Source organism: Symsagittifera roscoffensis, chromosome 4 (assembly GCF_963678635.1).
Source record: "Symsagittifera roscoffensis chromosome 4, txSymRosc1.1, whole genome shotgun sequence".
Lineage (NCBI taxonomy): Eukaryota > Metazoa > Xenacoelomorpha > Acoela > Convolutidae > Symsagittifera > Symsagittifera roscoffensis.
Window position 1 is genome coordinate 65,057,789 of NC_087065.1, and position 17,939 is coordinate 65,075,727.

The 17,939-nt window shown below is 37.7% G+C and overlaps 1 protein-coding gene across 1 annotated transcript in view; it reads left to right on the top strand.

Moving 5' to 3' along the window:
* Positions 1-2,090: 2,090 nt before the first annotated feature.
* LOC134844137 (uncharacterized) overlaps positions 2,091-17,939 on the top strand; it is a 35,619-nt gene continuing 19,770 nt past the window's right edge. Inside the window, exons 1-5 of the mRNA XM_063860655.1 lie at positions 2,091-2,292; positions 3,229-3,381; positions 6,039-6,146; positions 6,601-6,864; positions 7,243-7,331. Coding sequence (XP_063716725.1) covers positions 2,212-2,292; positions 3,229-3,381; positions 6,039-6,146; positions 6,601-6,864; positions 7,243-7,331 — 695 coding nt within the window. The 5' untranslated portion in view covers positions 2,091-2,211. The remainder of the gene's footprint in view (positions 2,293-3,228; positions 3,382-6,038; positions 6,147-6,600; positions 6,865-7,242; positions 7,332-17,939) is intronic.

The following is a 17,939-nucleotide window of genomic DNA, read 5'->3' on the forward strand; positions in this document are numbered from 1 at the left end:
GAACCAATAATATTTCAATTATTAAAAAAACAAAACATCACAAAGCGTTACTGAGTTTTACAATTATCAACAAACCTAAAATCTCTCAAGAATTCGTTCAAAGTATAGTTGACATAGGCAGTCGAAACATACCGATTTTGGTCGAGAAAGTCGAAACATATCTGAATTGGGTTGAACAAAGTAGAAATTTTTTTGCTGGGTCGAGAAAGTCTAAGCATACCAAAATTTGGTCGAGAAAGTCTAAAGATACCAAATTTTGGTCGAGAAAGTCGAAACATACCGAAATTTGGTCGAGACGGTCAAAACATACCAACTTTTGGTCGAAAACATTGATACATAAACCGAGCACCTCGACCCGGGTAGTAGAATGTTTAGCAACTCTGAAAACAAAAAGTAATGTTCCCTCTCAAAATAACAGATCAAGCTCTATAATATCACAGTGAGGGACTTTGAGGATGTGGTGATATATTAACAATGTCGCTCATTCTTGATGCTGCGACCAAGACATAAAAAGGAAGCTTAAGGCAATTGCGTTTTCCTGAATTTATGTTTTGCCCGGTCCGTCTTTGGCAGCAAATTTTTTTGGATATCCTCTCAATGACATGACACATCGCTGACTTTGAAGGTTGTAAATTTTGAAGGTTGTCTTTGATTACCCGCTGCAGCACATGTGATGTTTTATTGTGATGCTTAGTAACATGTTTTAAATCTTTTTTTTTACATCAAACTTCTTATAATATCGTGTTCCTGATTTTTTTCCTGGTAAACTGGGGAAACTAAACCGTATCGTAATCACTGAAACAAGTGGGAGCTTTGGAGAGCTCGATAAGCAGTGACTCAGTTCTGAAATGGTATTTTTAGCAAACTATCAAAAACTTTCGGCGTTGACCAGCATTATTTTCCAGTACAAAAAATCATCTCTGGCCAGAGCGTATCCCAAGCTACCGCACTTGACGTTTTCTGTTCACTTGGTGGTAAGATATAAGCATATTCGCACTTCTTACGTTGAAATTTTAAGTTTTTTTTTTGAAATCAATGCAGGTTGAATAAAATTAATTCAATTGACTTTGTTTTAATATAATTATGGGGTCTTTATATTGCTTTTGCTCCCCAGATGGTGAAAAATCAAATTATAAACACCTATCACAAGACTCAAAACGTTGATAATAAAAAAATATGCTATAAACAGCCATCAAAACAGAAGAAGGAAGATTATTTTACATTTTTAAAGAAAACGTGAAATAAAACAGGAAAACATTCCGTTTGTGTCCATAATTGACGAAACTGTCTCCTTTTGACCTGTTCTTGCCCTGAGTGCCCTGCTTTATTAATGAATTCAACCCATTTTTGTATTGAAAATTTTTTGTTTTTATTTTAAAACGTTATTAAGGGAGTATAACAAAAAATGCTATTTAAGTGCCAGCTGTATCTGGATCAGATTGAGGTTTTTTTCAGGTTTTTTTCAGGTTTTTTTCAGGTTTTTTTTCAATTATTATTTTAAAAATAAATTATCATCAAGTTTACTATATCCTACCTCGGGAGCCCTCAGATTTCAAAACATTACTATAGCTTATAATTTTAAGTTACATTCAGGAAAATTTTTACGCAACTTCATGTTGAGACTGCGCGACTTTATGTTCCTGGCGACTAAGCGCGATTTTGTGTTGCGACTTTGCACGGCTTTTGGGAATTTGTGTGACCAATTTTTTATATAAGCCGGGTTTTGCGCGAGTGATGTCGCGATCTCGCGCAACTTATGTCACGACTTGGTGCGACTTTAACCTCGGCGCGAGTGAGGATTTATGGTGCCGAGATACTGATGAAGTCTAATCGGTGCTTCTTCGCTGCCCAGCTATTAAAAAAACTCCCGGAGGTTCAAGATGAGTTTTATCCCTGATCCTTTCGATTTAGCACGTTAAGGTTTTATCTTATATTCTACGATTTGAACGCGAGACCTGAACACTGCAGAGAAAAATATTTGATTAATTTCGTAAAATTGATTATACATTTTCAAAGGTCTTCAAGCAATATGGGCAAACCAGAACAAACTACTTTATATTGTAAATATAAACAACATTGCAATATGATTGTTTACTGAATCATTACGCTCAAGAAATTGTAACTCATTGTGTTTTCAACTTACAAAGCTCACCTGAAATAAATTTATTAGTTGAAGAATTAAATTAATTTCTTTTTATATAGCAAGTCTAGATGTTTTTCCTTGTTGACAAGAAGCTGAGGCCGCAAGACGGCGATGATGATCATGCTTGGGTCATTTGGTCACTTGTTGAGGTTGGTGTTAAATAGAAAATGTTATAGAAAAATGGAAAAATGAACCCCTAAAATTTTCGTCAAAGATCCATCTATATTTTGAGGTTCCAATTTTCATAGTTGTACCTAGTTGTTTCACATGAATTTCGTCAATATTTTTTTAGGTAGATCATATATATTTTTCGAGCCACTCCCAACACTATGAAGACCTTATTTTGACAACATTTTCTGAGCCTTAAACAATTTTTTGAAAAAAAAACCGGTCAAAAATGGCCATTTTTGGGCACATTTTGGAAAGATTTGTCGAAAAAATTGCCTTTTTACGAGACAACCCCCCCCCCTCTGGAAATTAGTAAATATTAGTAAAATTTTAGGCCGAAAATAATTGTCATAAAATAAAACCAGAAGGGGGACCCTATGGTTGGTGTGGGGGTCGAAGGTCGAATCTTTGAATAAAAGGAGCGATCGCCTCCACCACCCCCCCCCCCCCACTGTAAATCCGCCCCTGACCTGATAGGTTTTATAGTTTGAAAACGCTTCAGTAAACTTATTGAAAAATAGCCAAAAAACCATTTTTCAGCAATTTGTAGAATTGTTTTTTTTGCATGAGCTCCTCACTTTCCACCCTTTTTGAAGTTTCTGTTGTAAAAACTAAGAAAGAGTCAGTCAATAAGCTTTCTCGTTTGAGTGATGGTTTTCTTTTCAATTCCTCTACGCGGGCACGAAGTAGTCAAGCAGCTCTAGAGAGACTCTGAATTTTGCTAGTGAGTTGGTCGCACTATTTCAAAAAATGAAATAATTACTCTACACAAATAATCAACAGGGTGAAAATAAAATAACTAATTAAAGTTCGAAGCATTTATTACATTCATGACTACGAGGTTCTCTAAAGTTTGAAGCTTGGACCTAGTTTGGACTTAGTTGGCAGTTATGGTATGGCGATTTGGGTTGTTGTAGGGTGGGTATGACAAGGAAGCGCGTGATCAGATATCGAAGATAGTGGTGGCATGTGTGGACTACCTGGAGGACTCCATCTGCAGAAGTAGCATCCGATTCATCACCACATCCTCCCTCCGAATCTCAGTTCTCACTATCGACCAATTCGTCATAGTTAGTCCCTTACTCAACTTTCATCTAGCCATCTAGCTATTACGTCTTAATTAGACGAGTTATTTTGGATTTTTCTCATAAGACTCGTACAATTTCATTCAAAACTAGGCTCCAAGAATGTTACAAGAGAGGGACTTTTTCTTGAAAGAAAGTTGTAAAGACTTTTTCTTTAAAAACTTTCAAAGTAATTTCTTAATAAATATATTTTACTTGCTGACGAAAACTCAATTTGTTTGTTTTGATAACGATTTAATTAATAAAAAGTTTAGTTTAAGCCATAGATTTCCTTTATTCTAAATGAATCCATTTATTGACGTGTTTCTTGCTCATTTTAATACAGAAATTAGCAACACTTAAATCGATATAAATCGGTTTTACATATATTTTCTTCCACTTCTTTTATGTTTTATTTATATAATAGATTATTATCGGATTATACCCCAATGTCCTCGACTATCAAACAATGAAAAAATTATGCTTTTCACATGCTTTCCATTGATTTTTTGTGATGATGTTTGGCCTGAAAAAAAACTATGATTTTATAAAATTTGTAAATTTACTCCAAACGTGAATTAATCTAAGTTGAGTTTTCAATTATAAACTGATTTCCTCCAGTGAGTTGCGCCTAGAAAATTTATAACAAATTTGACATTTCTATAGTTTTAATTTTCATCACCGCGAGAATGTTCGAATACGCAAAATTCTTTTGAAAAAACAAAACTGCTTGTATCAGGGCAAAGCTTGAATGTTCCGACTGCCTTTTAAGGTCTATCGATGAAAAATATGAAAAAACAAATTTTATAAAATAAATGCAATTTTTGTGAAAATCATCCCCCACACACCATATAAAGAACAAAGTGATAGGTTTTGCTCCGAGTAACAAATCAATTATGGCAAACAAACTTTCGTCAATTAATTTGGAACTATTTCCGAAAAGGATTAAATCTCCGCTTACGCGTTAATAACTCGAAATATAATGCGTGTTAATTGTCCCAAGTTGGCTAAAATGGCAATCTTTAAACGCCCATAACTTTACAAATAATGATCACAGGTGAAATATCTTTTCAAATTTAAGCTCAGGACAGGAAAACCTTTTGAATGATCATAAAAATTCTGTCAAAAATGACTAGTTAAAAAACTGAAATTTGTTTCAGGGAAAAAAACCACCCCGAGCACAAAATTTCCGTTACTTTAGTTACGAAAATCGGAACAATTACCTTAAATTGAATAACTTGTAATGAGCTCTCCTTGAACGACTGCAGCTCTCTGCAACTCTGATGAAAACCTTCTTCAATAAAAATTACCTTATTCCAGTAAATGAGCTAGCGTGAACAGATTTTCAGACTGTTTTCATCTGTATGAAACATGATCTAATTGTTCCGTTTTTCCTAACGAAAGTAACGGAAAATTTGTGCTCGGGTGGGTTTTTTTTTCTTCAAGCAAATTGTGACATTTTAAATAGCCAATTTTGACGAAATTTTTTAAATTATGTTTAAAAGGTATTGTTGTCCTGAGCTTAACTTTGTTAACACATGTGATCATTTTTCCTAAAGTTATGGGAGTTTGAAGTTTGCCATTTTGGCCAATTTGGGACAATTAACTCGCGCTATTACGGTTGCCATTTTTGCCAATTTGGTCAACTTAAAAATCGCTCCAAATTGGATGAAGGAAGCTTATTTGCCATAATCGATTTGTTACTTAACTTAGGAGCAAAATTTATCACTTGTACTTTAACTGCCGTCTGGCTGGATGATTTTTACAAAAAATCTCAAATTAAAAAAATATATATTTTTTATATTACAATTAATTTTTTCATGTTGTTACTGCTCCATAAACCTCAAAAGTCAATCGGAACATTCAAGGATTCATCCTGATACGAGCAAATGTGTCAATGTGGGTTTCTCGGATTTTGCTACGTGAGATATCCGTACGAAGTGCATCGCAGCCACTAAATTTGCGTAGTTACTTATAAATTGTTGCCTACAGCAATGTTTATGAGTAATGTATATGAGCACCACATACAAAATTTCCGGAATCATATGACATGAATTGTCGAAATTGATGTTTTATTGTCCCCAAATTATTTTACAACCGCTAAATTTGTATAATTAAGACATTTGTTTTCGGAAAAAATTGAAATTCATTATCTCGGGATTCATTGTTTATGCATATAACAAATTAAAATCTGAAAATCTTACAAGTATATATTTGCAAAAAAAATTAACAACTTTCCTAAGTTGATTTTCGTCCTTAATTATGGCATAGAAAGAGAAATTATGGCATAGAATGTTTTCGGCAATGTTTTCAATCTTTTTCTTTTTCGGAATAAAATTTGCCGTCTTAGAAATTTTCATCAAAGAAAACGTATAAAAGGGAAAGTTACCAGCAAATTTCATTAAAATTTCGTAGATTGGGGATTCTTTGTGGAATTTTCAACCCTGGGTAGCTGACTGAGAAATGTTGTCGATTTTGATCCTCTTGAACTAGTTAAATTTCAGGTGATTGGATGGGACCACATTTTATGCGAAAGACTGGAAAATGACTCACTAAAAATTTTGGATCTTCATTCTAAACCCAAAATTAAAAAAACATGGTTACTCTAAGACGAGATTTGGAGAGTTTGGAATTATATGATTTCGACGGTTACATTTTTTCAGGGTCTTGGCTGCAGCAAATGTTTCACGAATGCTCAAGTAGACAGTAAACTGAAGACAATCGTCGACATTTTCTCCTTTTACTGTGGATCCTTCGAAAAAATCAGACTGGTAATGTTATTGACACGACAATATTGTTTCTGCGAATCTCAGAGGGTCTATCAAAGGCTTTTAAGTCTGTGTAGGGAATAGCCGTTTCTACTACTTTCCAATGTTTTAAGCTGAGTTATTTGGTTGAACAAAGCTAACTTTTTGAGACTGGAGGCCATTTTTTGCATCACGTGTTTGCATACCGTTATTGAAGCCGAATTATGTCAAGTATGCTCAAAAATTACTGTAAGCAAGGTACGCTAAGGTCATCTCAGAGCATTTATTTCGTTTGTTTTTTTTTGCAAAATTTGTTACGTGTGTTGTTTTTGGGAGATCGGATGTTAATTTTGTCAGCAAAAGACGGCCAAAAAATTTACAACTAATTTTAAAAACCCACACCAGATTTACTCTTACTACCCCTCTTAAATACTAGCCAATAATTTTTTATATGCCACCAAAAAACATTACACTTTAGAGCATCATAGGACCTGGTCCCGATTACAAAAGAACGAGAGAATTCAAAACCGCTTTTTATCCTAAAGACTATCACTCGGTCGATAAGGAGGAGGAGGAGGAGGAAAGCCAACAGAGCACAGAACCAGTGTTTCTACCTGATGAAACAGGCAGCTGTGGTTCGACTCCTGCTTTGGGCCACTTTTTCGAACGATATGTGAAAGAGAGGTTCATTTCTGCGCCTGGAACTGCTTTCAATTTGAAGTTCATTCCTCAGCACAGCGAGGTATGAAATCAAACTCTTCTTATTTTCGTCGTCCACTACAAAAAACCTACAGCGACCAGCCTCAAAACTACTGAACTGAAGTTTCGTAGCCGGCATTTGCACTTCAATATAAAATCAACCTAATTTCAAAAAATATTTGCTTCGGAAGATGTTTAGATGTTTTCCCAATAAGATGTTTATGGGACGTTGTCAAATCGAAATATATATTCTTCATTGAAAACTTTGAGAAAAATGATCTCGTGGACTCTATAGTAAGCATTGGTTGAAAATTTGAATACCTGAGCTTGTTGGACTTATTGACACTGGGGTTTTCTCCGCTCAAAGTTTTTTTCTGTTTTGGTAGAAAAAAATGTGAGTAATTCATGGTTCAAATTTCAGCGTGACATTGCACTGCTGACTCATCAGATTTTGAGCAACCTTGTCAGTCGACCGATGGTTTGTGGGGTGGCAGTTTTCTTCAAGGGAAAGTGAGAGTAATTTACCACATTTTAAGCTTTTATTTAAGAGACTAGTTATGCATATATAATTTCATGCATATTGTGGTAACTAACAATACCTCTGAGGTTGTATAGTGAAAACTGAAGTGGTTTCGAAGAGTTTAATTAACCATGTTGAAACCGTTTGTTTTTCTGTTTGTTAGTTTCTTACTGACTGTGTTCTTAGCCACAGGCCTGAGAGATTGACTCTCTAAGATTTGTAAAAGGTCACGTATGCTTTGACCTTGGTTTTTTATAATAGGATTATATAATTTACAGATAACAATATGTATAGCACTATCAAGGCCAATATGAGATGACTATCTGGTTACTGCGATAGCAGTAGCAGATGTGAGTAGCACTATCAAGGCCAATATAAGAGGACTGCATAGTTACTGCAATAGCAGTAGCAGTTGCGGTACCACATACCCCCTCGATCAAGAAAATTTTTATAATATGTTATTAAAATTTTAAATAATAATGAATAGGAGTTTTAGAACTCAGTTTAAGAAGTTTTGGCTTTGTGTATTAGATTACTCATTTTCCATCTCTCTCTTCGTGTTCCTCTTCCAACTGTAAAGGGATTCGCCACTCGGCGTTCCATGAACGGGTTATATCTAGAGCCTCGCTGCCAAACTTTCTCCTAAAAAGATGTTTCTCCAGCAGACCAAATTTTGTCTCCACCGAATTAGAAGCACCGGGTTTAAAATTTGCAAGCTTGATTCTATATGCTTCGAGCGCGGCTTGGTTTAAGTCTAGTAGGTTATTCTGAAACGAGATTGATTTCACCGAATGCTTAATCGGGTTTCCGTATCTGGATGGTCCCTTTTTAGTTCTTCCGCTTTTCCGCACTGATGTTTCCTCAAGTTCGGATTCATCAGAAAACCCCGGAGGATTCAACAATTCCTCGTCGTCTTCCGCATCCTCTCTGGATCGCAGTATCTCTGCCGCCGCGCGCTGAACTCCTCGTTCAAGTACTTGATCCGCTAATCGATTCCAGTCATTCGCCGATAGGTCCTTACTATTGAAAGTGTCGAGGATTGTTTCAGGAGATGTAGTGCGTGTAATTTCTTTCTTGTTTTTTATAGTATTCGACGAACATGCGTGATCTGGCGCCTGCGGTTCGTTCACTTCTGTTGCTAACGCAGCACTTTTACTCTGTGATATGACTTGTTGTGCGTCTTTCGTCGAGATTGGGCCCACTTTAGCCTTAGTTGTTTTCGAGAATGGTCCAGCCAAGTTCGGCTTCGCTCTTCGTACCGCCAAATTCAGTCCACCGCCTTGCAGAGTGTCTTTTGAAGTGATCACCGTTGGGCTGTCCTGAAATTTTTCCTTAGCTGCACCTGGCTGCTCTAGCAATAAGTCTTCATCCGACTGACTCAATTCAGCCTCATCTTGTTCGTCTGATTGTCGCCTCGATTGCCTCTGTTGTTTTTTTTTAGGCTCTTCTCCCGTTGGGGATCGTCTATTGGTGCTTTTCTCCTTGTCTTGAACAGCAACCTTAACCTTCGCAATATCGCTTTTCCGGTAAACGGACCCTGCAGCTGTCTTAATTGTGGAGGGCGTTTCGGCCACGACCCTTCCCTTCAGAGGTTTCGTGAGGGCCTTACCGCTCTTCCTCCCCTCGTCCTTTCGTATCAGGATTGGTGACGACTGACGTTGCTGTGAAATGGCCTCCGGCTTATCTTCAACGAACCCCCGCTCCCACGAATATAGCATTTCTTTGCGTAGCTCGGGGTTAATGGTACTCGTCTCATCCACTGTACGTTTTAGATCGTTGGCCGAAGTATCACGTCGAGTCTGGTTCCATCTTGCATTGGCTTCCAGAAGCTCTTTTAGGGCCCGCGCTCTTTCCCGATCCTTTGCCGAGTCGACTTGCTCTTTGAATAATGGACTCACATCTCGGCTGTTTTGTCCTTTCCGAACAATCTTTAAGTTGTCACGAGACTGGTCGATTCTCTTTTTGAGTTGCGAAGCCGTCAAGGCGGAGCGCTCCAGATGTTCCTTATCTAAACGATCAGAGTTTTGTAAGAACCTATCACTGAGAATTTTAAATTCTGTTTTTGGCAATCGCCCAAAGTGCGCCTCAAATGGCGACATTTTAATTGTCTTCTGTTTACTCCAACAAAGGTCACGAAGTATCGTACTCAAGCATAATTTTATCGATGTTACGTTTTCATCGAGTAGCATTACTCCCAGCCTTCTCTTGATGGTTTGTATAGTGCGTTCTACTAAACCGCATCCGCGATGGTCGCCAACTGGACAAAATTTTTGTTCGATGTTATTGTCGGAGCAAAATTTTTTCATTGCTTTGCCCTTGAACCCGGAAAATTGATCCGTTCTAATTGATTCAGGTATTCCATGTATATCAATATATGAGCGAAGAAATTTTATTGACGACTTGCCCCCTGTTGATTTAGTGATTTTTACTGAAGGAAATTTAGAATACCTATCCATTGCTACCAACAGATAAATTTTTTTTCCTTTGAAATCTTCAAGCGGGCCAGCATAGTCTAACTGAATTTCTTGACCTGGCTGCGTGAGCAGTGGCAGAGGCTTCGTAGCATTTTTTGGTATGATGTATTTTGCATTCTTACCATAGCGGGTGCAACTTCTGCATTCCTCTGCAAGGTTGACGATATCCTTGTGCATGTGCGGCCACCACAGGTATTTTGACACATCTAGCATCGCTTCCTGGCCTGGGTGACCGCGGTGAATCCTCTTTAGGACTGCCAAGCGCAATTGTTCCGGGACAGCTAATCTGTTGTCAACCAGGATGCAGTCGTCAACAACTGAGAGTTGGTGCCAGAGAGGGTTGGTATATGGGCCCATCAGCTCGAAGCTGTATCGATCGTTCCTCTCAATGACCCGCCGCAGTCTGTCCATCCAGGCGTCTTCTGATATCAGCTCCGCTAATAGGCTTTTATCAAATAGTTTGTTGAGATTGTCCAGACTGATATCTGTACGCACGTTATTTTGATCTGGTTTGCCTTTCCTGGAATCGTGACATGTCTTTTCCTTTTTAATCATGCTGACTTCTGGGCTTTCCGAAGGGCTCTCGGCTGTTAGGTCCACTTCAATAATTTGGGGGAATTCACTTCGGGTATTTAATTGTGATGACTGGTCCGTGCCTCTAATTCTATTAGACATTTTGGATTATCTGGTCTTTCTGCCCCTAGGAGGTCCCAAAATGACATCAGAGTTGCTCCACTACTTCCTGTCACATTTCCAGATTGTATTTCTTTAAGTCCTCTAGGCTTTATCGTCTTTCTCACTGGTCTCCACTCAACTTGTGGTATATCTGAATCAGAATCGTCTGACTCTTGTCGACTGCATGCAGCACCTCTCTTTACCATGCGTGTTCGAGAGAAGGTGGTTTCTGTTACTTGTTCGGTTAGTTGATCGTCCTCCCTCTGATTTCCGTTCTGTTTATTTTTCGTTCTCTTGGATTTTCCTGTTTCGCTTCTTTCCATTTCTTTCGATGACGCCGTTTCCTTGGATTCTAATTGTTTGGAGTTTAATTTATCTTTGAGTTTTGAAATATCGACCAACTGTTTCTCACGAGCTATTCTGTCCAATGTGTTTTTGTGCTTCTCAACTGTTTGAAAACTTGAGTTTTGACCGTTTTCGTTCCGGTCGAGCTTTGTCCGGTTTTGAACAAACTGGTTGTCATAGCAACCGCGTGATGAGCTGTCTTTACAGTAGTTAATTTCTCTTGGTGTTCTAGAATGTTCTGGAATGTTTATAGTGCTACTTTGGTTTGTTTCACTAGACCGACTGTTTAAACAGTCGAGTGCTTTATGGAAACTTTCTATAGACGTTACTACGAATCTCTCATCCAGTTCCGATTCTGGCCACGGTTCTCCATTAGGTTCTCTTGACAAGTAGTCAACGATACCCATATCCCTTCCGGGAATATGAGTAATTTTAAATTGGAAGGGCAGTAATCGGTCAACCCACCTGGTCAAACGAGATTGATACGTTTTGTTTGATCTATGCTCCCCCAAAGCTGATGTCAATGCCTTGTGGTCAGTTGCTATGACAAATTCTTTCCCTAGTAGATAATGTTTGAAGCGATCTACCGCCCAAACTACTGCTAATAACTCAAGTTCATTAGTAGAATATTTTTTTTCTTGAGTATTTAAATACCGGGAAGCGAATGCGATCGGTATCCAATCGTTCTGATGAGACCATTGTTCTAAAGTAGCCCCTAGCCCACTATGACTTGCATCGCATTTTACTCTAGATTGCTTTGCTGGATCGTAATAGTTTAACAAGGCTATATTAGCAACTGCCTTTTTTATGTCCTCAAAGACTACTGAGTGTTGATCGTTCCACTCAAATTTTTTAACTGGTAACCGGACATTTTTCATTTTCTTTTTTTTCATTTTCTTCTTTCAGTAGTGGTCTAAGTTTTTCAGTTAAACTAGCCGCGTTTGGGATAAATTTCGCTAAGTGGTTGATGCTACCCATGAACGATCTGAGTTGCTTTAATGATTTGGGGGGTTGAAGGTTTGCAATTGCCTCAGTTTTAGTAGCTTTTGGAATTATGCCATGTATCGACAAGTTATGACCTAACCAGTTCACCGCAGGCTGCAAGAATTCGCATTTCGAAATTTTTAATGCGAGATTTTCGTCGTCCAACTTTTGCAACACATTGTGTACTAATTTCTCATGCTCTTTAGCTTCCCCCTTTGAAACAATTAGAATATCATCCAAGAAACAAAAGGTATTTTTTGCGTGGTTTAGTGTTCTGTCCATCGCTTTTTGGAATTCGGCTGGCATATCTGCCAGCCCGTAAAAACCTGTCAGAAATCTGTAAGTACCCGTTGCATTACCCCCTATTATATTGAAGTTGCATTGTTTTGCTGTTTCCGCAGTTAGTTTTATCTGACTATAGGCATATTTCAGGTCTAACACGGTGAAAAAGAGAGAGCCTTCTGATGCTGATGTGATGATCTGGCTAACCCCATCAATCAGTTCGTCCACATTAGGCATCTGATTTTTATTTTTGTACAACTGTCTATTAATGGGTTTGGCGTCCAAGGCTAATTTAATAGAATTGTCTTTTTTTACTGTGATAACAATTGGGGCAATAAAACAATCGCTTGTGCATTTGTCTAGTTTTTCAATGTGTCCCTCTGTGAGCAGCTTGTCTAGTTCTGTTTGAACTTTATCCTGAATGTGTATAGGAATTCTCCTACCTTTCTCTTGAATCGGGCACAGAGGATATTTAAATTTTGTACTCACCATGTGATTTTTTGATTCCCCTTGTCTATCGAATAGATCTTTGAACTTCTTATAAAAGGAAATCTTCCAACTATCTGACTGTTCGCACAGTAGCACATCAAACCTGGACCTTCGTGTTGGAGTCGATTTTTGCGTGGTTTGAATTCCTAGTTTACTTTGAAGATCTAAACCTAATATGCACCGCATACGTCTCTCTGTGACCAGTAACATCGCTCCCAACACTTCCCAACCCGCCGAACGTAGATTGGCCTTTAACGCTCCTAATATTAGAATAGGTCGTTTATTATAATCCACAAACTGCGCGGACAGGTTCAGCTTTTCTGCCGGAATAAATTTCGAATTTGAAGGTCCTTCCAGAATTTGTTTCGTTGTTGCCCAATTCAGGAGTGATACTGGACTGCCAGTATCTATAGTCATATTCAAAATATGACTATCAATCTTAACCAAAGCTTTAAGTGCTTTAATTTGATGCGATTTGGGATTTCTGCGAATTTCAATCTTTTTAATGTTACCCGACCTTTCCGGCAATGCTTCTTTCTGACTTCTTTCGTTATTGTACGCATTTTCCGAAATCCTTTTTGTGATGTAATTTTCTATGTCCATGATGGAAGTGCAATCTTCCTCTACTGACATGATTTCAAACTCATCACATGAATCGAATGTTTGTATTAGGTTGCACTCTTCCCCCGAACTCGAATCTTCATTTGCGATTTCGTTAATTTGTTGAGATCTACACATTTTAGCGAAGTGATTTGGTTTGTTACAATTTTTACATGTTTTGCCCATTGCCGGACAATTTTTCAAATGATTCTCTACAAATGCTCTACCGCATCTCGTACATTGTTTTTGATCTCCTTTACCTTTTGGAGGTTTGTTTTCGTACTGTTTTCTTCTGTTTTGATTTTGACGTCTAGGGTTATACCCTTTGTTTCCGATTGCCATAATTGGTTCTTGTTTAATCTTCATTTGTGGAGTTGTAAACAGTCCTGAGCTGTTTGTGCTTGAAGATTTTTGGAATGCTTGTGTGGTTTGTTTGCTATATTCAAACTTTAGTGCACGTTTTAACACTTCTTCTGGAGAGAATGTTTCGAAAGTCAATGTGTCTTGGAGGACAGCATTTTTCATTCTTGAGATGAATAAATCTCGTACCAATTCTTCTTCCAACGCTCCCAATTCAGCCGTTGCTGCTTGTGCAGTCAGTGCGGCATGAAAAGATTCCAACGTTTCATTTGATTCGTGGGATCGTGTGAACAGTTTGTATCTCTCATAGGTAATACATTTCGTTTTCTCAAATGAGAGTTTTGCTAATCGAATTATATCGCGAAACCCTAGTTTGGATATTTCTGTGTGAGGGTTCTTTTGGATAAATTTTTTCTTCCCTTCTGCTCCTAAGGCGAGGAATAATCTCGATGTTAGCCGTTTGCCCACTTCGTGATAGAATACATTGTGTCCCACTCTAGGTCCTCTTAGTGTCCGTTCTTCATTTTCTTGAACCACTCTATCTCGAGCCAATCTGTTCCGAGCTTCTCTTTCTGTCGCCGCAATCTCATCCTCGTTTTGTGCTGGTGTTTCAGGAGTTGGTAAAGGTTCTTCTAATACCGGTTTGGGTTCTTGTAACATTGTTTCTGGATCCACATTCTCTTTAACTGTAACAGCTAATAGGAACTGGTCAAACCACGTTTCAAAACTCCAAGGTGGGTCCGAATTTGCGGATGCCCAAAATACTGGGATTCCTAGATCAGTCCTATTATCCTGAGCAGTAAAACCGGATCCTGCTGGCTGCGCCATGTGGTAACTAACAATACCTCTGAGGTTGTATAGTGAAAACTGAAGTGGTTTCGAAGAGTTTAATTAACCATGTTGAAACCGTTTGTTTTTCTGTTTGTTAGTTTCTTACTGACTGTGTTCTTAGCCACAGGCCTGAGAGATTGACTCTCTAAGATTTGTAAAAGGTCACGTATGCTTTGACCTTGGTTTTTTATAATAGGATTATATAATTTACAGATAACAATATGTATAGCACTATCAAGGCCAATATGAGATGACTATCTGGTTACTGCGATAGCAGTAGCAGATGTGAGTAGCACTATCAAGGCCAATATAAGAGGACTGCATAGTTACTGCAATAGCAGTAGCAGTTGCGGTACCACACATATATAATTTTCACACCCCTTATACAATGCAAACTAGTTTTTTTCCACCCCACAAAATTTCAAATGAGGCGGAAAAATATATTATATTAAAGCGTTTATGTTGCGTTTCGATCTTCTATTAAAACTCCGAAAGCCCTTTTCAGTAACGAGAAATTAAGGTTTGAAAGTTATATTTTCAGTCGAATTTAGAGTACAGCCAGTGACAGGAAAGCCAAAAGATACCTTTTTTTAGAAGTTAAAGAGTTTAGAGGTCGCAACCTGCAGAACAAAAGGGAACTTTGATTTTCCCCAGCCATTTTTTTCAATTCGTGTCAACAGTTTTAAAACGCTCCTTGTAAAAAAAATTAGCACTAGCTCTAATTATCTAATCACTAACAAATAACAGAACAACCGTAAATATCACTGGGATTTACTGTAAGGGATTTTTTTCCGGCTTTCGAAGAAATCGGAATAGTTGTGCTTGGGGCAGATTTTTTTTAATTTTCGGCAATGAAAGTTGTAACCAAATTTTTTTATAACCCATTGAAGATGTTGACTCCCTGACAACAAATTTAAAAAGATATATAACCTCCGTTTTTTTTGCAAAGTTCTGTGAGTTTAAAAAATGCCAATTTGGCCATGCTTTTGACTAATTTGTGCGCGCTTTGAAGATTTTTTTTTCATAATGCTAAAAGTGTAACGCAAATTATTTGTGCGTGGCGAAATGTATCGCACAAAAAACGTCCCAAATTGAAGTGTTGGCAGCTATTTGTTCGTATTATATTCGTACAACTCAAAGTTTTACTCTTGATTTTCGGTAATGTCCAAAACTTATAGTTTTCAACATTTTCCCCCGAAAACTGTTCAGTACGATGCCAAACTGGGCACTGAAAAAGCGCAAAATTTTTTTGTTTGTTTGTTTCTGGAATACAGAGATTTTGCCTGTTGCAGAAGCCGTTTACAATTCACAAACTGAACAGTTTGGTCCGTAATGTTCAATACGGGTTAAGGGCCATCGTAACAATCAAGGCTTTGCCCTGATATACGAGCAGTCTTGTTTGCTCTGATCGTTTTTTGCAATTTCAAGTTGCGAGTTGAGCAAAACTTATAAGGTCCCAATTGTACGCGCGTTTGTGGGCAATTGTTCTCTAAGCTAGAAACAACCAATCCCTAATTGAGTGCAAAACTTGGGAAACACTGCCTAATGTGTAGGTTCAGGGGATTGTTTCTCCGGGTTTGCTCTCTTTTTTTTAACGACATAGCAAAGTGGTCCCTTGGGTACTTATGAGTCAAACGGGGCGACCGAGATTCAAAATCCGTGAACTGTTAAATTGGTGGCAAATACTCTTTAAATTATTATGACGTTGGCCCCTTTTTACTAGTCTTAAGGCTTTATCGCTCGCACTCATGATCGCAAGTTTTTACAAGTGTAATCAAGTTTGAAATCTTACAAACTAATTTGAAATCTTACAAACTAATCAGAGGAAAGGGTTTGCAATTGATCAACACAATTGCTTACTTGCAAATCGTTTTCTTGCTAACATTTAGTACTTCTCAAATTTTCTTTCTTGTTTTTCCTTCTTGCTCTTTCATGTTTTTCAATTTGAGATTTTGTTATACTTAGGGTTATGGTCGTCTCTAAAAGACCTGAAACTTTTTTGGCACCCTGGTGCATGGTCTCAGCAGCAATTTTAACCTGACGACTTTAGTTTTGAAAGCCAAGTTCAACCTTGGTGTTTCCATTTAAGTTGTGCAAATATCAAATCAATTTCACAACTAGGCCAAGTTGTTTTTTTTAAGCAATCTCCCAAGGACTTATTTTACTTACCTCGTTAACGTTCTCTCTGGACTAGCGGAAATTCTTTTAAATGGGTAGCTATTTCACTTCAAAAACCTAAAACACGCATCTGTACACTTTCCAATCTGGAGCTTCAAGCTAACAGGGGAACGTAATTTGCCTCTTAGGGGTCAAACTGAGCCAAAAAGCCACCTCCGGGGAGCTAGGTAAGTATCCCGTCTAATCCTATAATTTGGGAGACTTAGTTTCCATGTCGCCGTCCTATTACCGTAATTTTCATCTGATACCTCTTTTCTCTAGTCTAGTTGAATTTCTAGTAAGAACTTTATTGCCCAGCTAAACTGAATCCTATGTTTGCTAAGTCCGCACTAATAAATCTATGTAAAACTATGTAAAATGTTGTCCCTTTTAGCTTCTGCCTCAATTTACAAAAGATAGGTTTGCTTCCATCTATAAGTAAGGTGATCGAATCCACTTTCTAAGGGTTCTGCATGACGCAATTTTTTGATAATAATCCCAGGGTTTTCTATGCAGTTTTGGTCTTCACGCCCAAAGGTGATTTAAAGGTCACCAGCTCATTTTTTTTCCGGAAATTGTCCACTTCCAGTCTAAGGGGCGTTTTTCCCAGGCGCTAATAATTTCCGGTACAGCGGTCAGGTTTGGTTTCAACTATGACATACGACATTATTTGCTATTGTTTGGATTCCTGGCACCCTGCGTTCAGTGGGGGCCGAGAAACGATTTTGGGAAGTCCCGGATGAGAACAATATACTAAGGGCTTTTGACAGCACTGTATATCTATAAGTTTTTGTCTTCTGGTTTTATAAGGTTGAATGCGTTCTTTAACTGAGCCATAAGGATGATTGGCCCTAAATATTTGAAAATCCGTCAATTGTGCATATAAAGATCTAAATGTCAGTTTTTCGGAAAGTATCGATAATGACGTTAAAACCTGAGCTTTCTCTAACTTTTTATTGTCCTGATTTGTTCACTTTGGGCTAATAATTTTTCAACTGATCATTTGTAGTAGCGTAACAATGCTAAACGTCTATAAATCCAAGGTGTTGCTTTCCTGAGCGAGTTTGTTATTAGTCGAATTTACAGTAGAAACGCTAATTCTACATAATGGCTCGTTGAAAACTCTAATTCTATGGCAAACTTATCTTAGTTTTTAAAAAAAGATTCAGTAATTGTGCATGAAGAACAGAATCATCTCATTACGAGAATCGAAAAAAAACAACACTTAGAAAAAGAAAATATGTCGAAAAAAAGTCAATTCATCTCAAATTTTCCTTGATTCTTTTTTTCAAGTAAAGGAAAACATGATACATAAAAAGCAAAGAAAGTCAAAAAATCGTTAACATAACCTAACAACTGCAGTGGTTTGTGCTCTATTCTTATCGGGGAACTTACGTTTTT